Source organism: Anguilla anguilla, chromosome 17 (genome assembly GCF_013347855.1).
Source record: "Anguilla anguilla isolate fAngAng1 chromosome 17, fAngAng1.pri, whole genome shotgun sequence".
Classification (NCBI taxonomy): domain Eukaryota; kingdom Metazoa; phylum Chordata; class Actinopteri; order Anguilliformes; family Anguillidae; genus Anguilla; species Anguilla anguilla.
In genome coordinates this window covers 23,970,052-23,976,051 of record NC_049217.1, presented here as the reverse complement: position 1 = coordinate 23,976,051, position 6,000 = coordinate 23,970,052, and the positions used below count along the sequence as shown (strand labels likewise).

Below are 6,000 nucleotides of genomic sequence, written 5' to 3'. Positions count from 1 at the left end.
GTAGGCGGAACCATGAAATAAACGAAACCGAAACCATAAAACTTCAGTATATAGCACTGCTACCAAGCTATCCGCTCTCTGACAGAACAGTCAAATCTATTCAGCAGAACAGGGCACGAGGAATAACTCCGCAGGTGAGGTAATTTAAGGCTGTTATAATGCAGAAGAATTGTCGCCAGATTTACTGCCAGATTTTATTTTACCGAGTCCATGAAGTCGCGTATAAGATAACCTATGCCTATTTAGAGAGCAAGAACAGCTGGCTGGATGCTTCAGTTTTTTCAAATCTGAACGTTCACATGTCTGATAAAAATACAGAGAAATCCTAGTTTGTTTTTACATAAATAAAGTTAATTTCCGGGTAATGGTACGCTGTGGACGGGCTATTTCGAGTGTGTAGCTATGGGTGTAGCCTACGTGCCACACAGAAAACGTTCAAAAGTAGCAAAAGTCCATGTTTTGAATTAGATGAAAAAAAGGTAGGCTATGTGAAAACAAATTGATAGAAATACAAAATAGTTTACAAATGTTCAGATGTTAACAAAAATCCAGACAACTTGTTTAGAAGACCCGTGTACTTTTTGGCCAATCGTTTTCCGTTTCAGGATCAGAAATAAAAATAAAAACAAGAAATGAATGGATTTTAGATATTCCACTTAAAAACAGAAACTGTAAAACGAGAATCAACTGGGTATACGTGTTGCTGACTGGTTTTCTACATAAAATTACAGAAACTGAAATTGTCATTCATTTCTAGCGTTACTTCACAGTTTGCAAATCTATGATTGATACTGCAGTCCACCAATCCCTGCTTAGAAACTTCCTCCCAAACCGACGTCTAGCTCCGACACTGTCTGCAAAATTGTAGCTGACAGGGGGAAGATAAAAATTTTTGTTCAAAAGCATTAACAAACAAGTTTTTAATTACTGTTCCTTAAACGGTAAATGATTGGCCAAAAACTACACGGATCTAAGAAAATACTCATAAGCGAAACCGACAACTGCATATTGAAAGACGTAAGCTAAATGTTAGCATCTTAAAATAGAAAGACATTCTTGTTTAATCTCAAGCAAATAAGCTTATAATTTGCCATCTTCTCTAAAGATACTGTGTTGCTGGTTGTAAAACTCCCTCTCAATTCTGCCGTCTAACATTTATTTTTAATGGTTTAAACTTTTCTTTCCCCCCAGCCATCTGCACAGTTTCCCTTGTCTTGAGCACTTTGTCTACATTCATATTTCTGTGACAGCTCCAGAGATGAGGTAAGCATATATCTCAGTGCATTCTATCTTATTTTTGGACCTTTTTCCAATTGATAATCAGCAGATTTCTACATATATTGACCATTATGTTTTTCTTTCACAGTCTGGAATTTGTGAAGCGTGATCAAGACCAGCTGCAGATTCTGATCAAGAGCAGCATCCTTTTCTTTGAACAGTCTCTGGAATATGCAGCAGATTTGTGCACAAGAAAAGAACTCAGCAAGGACCAGGCCGAAGGTTATCTTGCAGAGGTTTGGCCCTTCCTCATAAACGTATACCTGCTCTAATTTCTAAAGGCACATTTATTGTTCCCAGAAAAAAAATTATTTAATTATATTAAGACCTGTAAACTGCCACCAATTTATGAAGCTCCTTTCTCAGCGGATTTTAAAATATCGCTGTCATATATGGTCAAACGTTTAATGACGCTTTTCATGAGTCACAAAAAAATTTCAGTTAACACTTGACTAGCCTGTATGCATTTTCATCAAAAATACAGATGAGGTTTGCTGCTTTCTCATGGTATAATCTGAATGCTTCTTTAGCATATTGCCATATAGGTTCTCTGCAGTTTCAGGGTGTGTGCACATGCATACATTTAATATGTGAGAATGAGTAAAATGTGACACATGGTTCCTATTGCACAATTTTTATTATGGTGTAAACTGTGGGGGATGTTAATTTGCTTTCTGTAAAAAACTGTTTTTAGAGGTTGTGTGGCTTACACAGCATTGCATTCAAGACAAGTTTTGCCTTGGAGATGACAAAGTCAATCATGAATTTTGAAAAACAATTTTGACAACAAGTCAGTGGTAAGCTATGTCTTAATGTAATGGCAACTGACACTAATACTATGACGTGCTCTACTCTGCAAAACCAGAAAGAGAGAATATACAATACTTTAGGTGTTAAAAGATGATTGGCTAGCACACTAATAGTTTCAAAAGAATACTTTGTTTATATCTGATGTTTGCAGTAGTCTAAGGACGCATTTGGCAATGCGCGCCTTTGTCAGCAGAACACAAACAAAACACAAAATCGATCAATGGCGTGTATTTTAGACATGCAAATTTATTGGAGTCTGCAACTTTGGCTAGGTACACCCAAATGAGACTAATTTAAAAATGAGTTAAAAGTTCAAAATTAAACTTAGAAACGTAACCATAGCTAGAAATGATTACCATTTTGAAACTCCACTACTGGTGTTTGCAGAGGTTTCAAGACACTTTATTTAAGAGGTATATTTTAACTAAGTGCACTTCACATTAATATCTATAACCTCTTATAACAAATATCTGTACACCCTCTGTATACTTAAATATGAATAGATTGAACCTATGAGGATTTAATTTGAATTACTGAGACTGATCATCAAATGTATATAATTTGTTTTCAATCATTAATTTAAAATTTCCATCACATGTACAGTGCCATGAAAAAGTATTTGTGCCTTCCTGATTTCCTCTATTATTGCATGCTTGTCTTTTCAGATCTTTAGGAAAAATGTAATATTAGGCAAAGGGAAACTGAGTAAACACAAAACACATTTTAAAATTATTATTTCCTGTATTCAGTTAAAGTTGTCAAACACTCATATCACCCATGTGAAAAAGTAATTGCTCCCTTAAACTTAATAACTAGTTGCACCGCCTTTAGCAGCAATAACTGCAACCAAATGCTTCCTAGAATTTGATATGTCTTTAACATCACTGTGGAGGAATTTTAGCCTGCTCTTCTTAGCAGAACTGCTTTAATTCAGACAAACTGGTAGATTAATGAGCATGAACTGCACGTTTCATACCCTGCGACAGCATCTCTATTGGGTTCAGGTGAGGAATTTGACTAGACCACTCCAAAATTTAATTTTGTTTCTTTCAGCCATTCAGATGTGGACTTGCTTTTGTGTTTTGGATCATTGACTTGCTGCACAACCCAATTATGCTTCTGCTTAAACTCACAGACTGATGACCGGAAATTCTCCTTAAGAATTTTCTGGTACTGAGCAGAATTAATGGTTCCCTCAATAATGGCACTTTGTCCTGGTTCTGAGGCTGCAAAGTGTCCCTACACCATTACACTATTCACACCATGTTTGACTGATGGTATGATGGTACTAGGTGATGGTAGGGTATTACTGTGAAATGCTGTATTTGCTTTACATCAGACTTAATGGGACCTGTGTTGTTCAAAAAGTTTCACTTTTGACTCATCTGTTTATAGAACATTATCCCAGAAAACTTGGATAATCCATTTTATGCAAATGTAAGGCAAGCACTGATATTTCTCTTGGTTAACAGTGGTTTTCATCCAGGGTCATCACTCTTTTTCTTATTGTGGAGGCATGAACACTGACCTTATCTGCGGCAAGAGTGGCCCTGCAGTTCTTTGGGTCTTCTTCTGGGATCTTTTGTGACTTCCTGGATGAGTTATCACTGTGTTCTTGGAGAAATTTTGAAAGGCCAGCCATTCCATTGTTTCAAGTGTTCTCCATTTGGAGATAATGACTTTGACTGTGGTTTGTTATAGTACCAGAGCCTTATAAATGGCTTTGTAAGTCTTTCCAGACTGATATAGTTCAACAACTTTTTTTCACATCTCTTCTGGAATTTCCTTTGATTATGGCATAGTGTCCTTGTCAAAACTTCATGGTGACTACTTCAATCTGATGGTAGGGTTCAATGTGAGTGAGGTTTAGATTCAACAGGGCTGACTGCAATCAGGTCTGGCTGTGCTTAATTAGCTGGGTGTTTGACAATTTTTCCATTAAATAAATGAAATAGTAATTTTATAAAATGTGTTTGCTCAGTTTCCCTTTGTCTAATATTCCATTTCGTCTAAAGATCTGAAACCAATCAGCATCACAAATATGCAATAACAGAGCAAATCAGCGGCAATGATACGGCAATTCCAAACTTTATTCAAGATGTGACTTTTATTGTCAAATTGCTCTTTTTCAACAGATTTTGCACAGCATTCTTTTCATTGGATACATAAACATTCCATCCATTGGGCCACAACAACTTCTACCTGAAAATGCGGTTGGATCGCTGATGAACTCATTTCCTGATGTATTTGAGAAGTACACAAGCCACCTGCCCTTAAGGACCCCTTACTCCATTCTTCTGGACATGGTAACAACATATATTAGATTTAGATACTTAATATTCGCACTAGTTGCAATGGGCTCCAGTAAAATTGAAAAAGCGGTTACATGAAAGACAGAAAAAGGATAAATTTGGATGTTAAAATTAAATCAGGTAGTTGTACAGCTAATCTAATTATCCCTCCTAAGGTTGTCCAGACTACAGGAGACCAAGCCATGGATCTACCCAAAAATCTGTTGGCCCTGAATGAAAAAATGCATGTTCCACGAAATGGTAAGAAGATGTGTGGAAATGATTTCTGCTTAGCATCTAGTGTTGTTAGCTATTGCTACTTTGAAAAAGGAAACAAGAAATCCAAGAAGTACTTTGGTGCATCTGTGGCTTGCACAGGGAAAGCAAAGCGGGATTTCTTCATCAACCTGTCCTGTGTTAAAACGTGGAATCGAAAGGTAGCATTGGGCGTGTGTTTGGCTGCTAAAGGCAGGAAGTCCATAATGCTTCCGAAGGCCGTGTATTCTGCGGCATTTACCATGCTCAACGACCAAAGAGACGAAGACCACGAAGGGAATTCTGACCGCATTGGCTGTGGGTCACGTCAGAGATACGTTCAGAGGCGTGCCTGTGAGAAATGTTGGGGGATATTTCCAGAGGTAGTGTTCTTACCACCAGAGCGGGATGAAGAAAGGGCCAGCTGGAAGCACGGGAATTGTGCAGAATGTGAGGCCATGAGCAATCTTCTAAACGGCGAGGTCACTGTCGATGAGGGAGTAAAATTGGGTGAGGATCTTTTATCAACAGCTGCTGCAAACGAGAAGCTTAAGCCCTTACTCAAGCCAAGAATCGACAACCTGAAAAGCACGTTGAAAAATCGGATCGAGACAGCAGAATTTCAATTTTTTTTGCCATAGTTTACTGATGAAGATGGGCCTACCTATGTATCATCACCTACATTTAAAATATATTGTAAGCGACTTTAATAACTATCATTAGAAATGGCAATCATCAATTAAATCTGCAAATTTGTTGGATCGGTCAGTTGAACAGTAACCCGGTAGAATCAACTAACAAATCAAAACAAGCTCCAAAAAAATAAAAATAAAAACCTTGGACAGTGGCTGCAATGTTATTAAGTAGGCTAGGAAAAAATGAGTTAAGTTGCAATTATACTACAATTTAACTGCAGATCCAACAATTTTATTTTTTTTAGTTAATCCAATGATTTGTTTTTAATAATATTTTGTACAACCACTAGTCAACATTTTTTTGGATATGTAGTAGAGTTCTATATCTAGTGTTGGTGCGTACGGTTTCCAGTACCATATTTCTAAAATCAAGTACACTTGTTGGCTAGCATAAAACTTTTACTTTTATGTGTTGGCATAAAAGTAAAATCGTTAGACCAGCATCATGTCTGGACAATGAAAAATCTGATACCTAATAGTGATACCTAAACTGGAGCACATCGTGTCACCACCACAATTGCCCTGCGCCAATTACATTGGCAAAGTTTGTTACTAGCATGTAAAAACATAAGACAAATAGTATAGAAAATCATTAGCGATATTGCCTGGCTAAAATGGAGCCGACTTACCATCTCACTACAACTGCTCTGTGCCATATAAAAAATGCAAGT

General features: G+C 37.1%; 1 protein-coding gene across 3 annotated transcripts; it reads left to right on the top strand.

Moving 5' to 3' along the window:
* On the top strand, positions 1 to 5,507 carry LOC118216780. Of its 3 annotated transcripts, none has more exons than XM_035398264.1 (5): positions 1 to 139; positions 1,192 to 1,263; positions 1,367 to 1,514; positions 4,224 to 4,394; positions 4,556 to 5,507. In XM_035398264.1, exons 2-5 carry the CDS (start codon positions 1,259 to 1,261, stop codon positions 5,273 to 5,275), a joined length of 1,044 nt encoding a protein of 347 aa, XP_035254155.1. In that variant the 5' UTR covers positions 1 to 139; positions 1,192 to 1,258; the 3' UTR covers positions 5,276 to 5,507. The 3 variants fall into 3 exon arrangements, with proteins under 3 accessions (XP_035254155.1, XP_035254154.1, XP_035254156.1); XM_035398263.1 differs by having other exon boundaries at positions 2 to 134; XM_035398265.1 differs by lacking the exon at positions 1 to 139 and adding an exon at positions 996 to 1,017.
* The last annotated feature ends 493 nt before the right edge of the window (positions 5,508 to 6,000 follow it).

Bases quoted from the DNA above. Each gene is read 5' to 3' on its own strand.
- LOC118216780 (XM_035398264.1), top strand. The intron at 1,515-4,223 runs GTTTGGCCCTTC...CTTTTTCAACAG, and splicing joins CCGAAGGTTATCTTGCAGAG to ATTTTGCACAGCATTCTTTT. The intron at 4,395-4,555 runs GTAACAACATAT...ATCCCTCCTAAG, and splicing joins ACTCCATTCTTCTGGACATG to GTTGTCCAGACTACAGGAGA.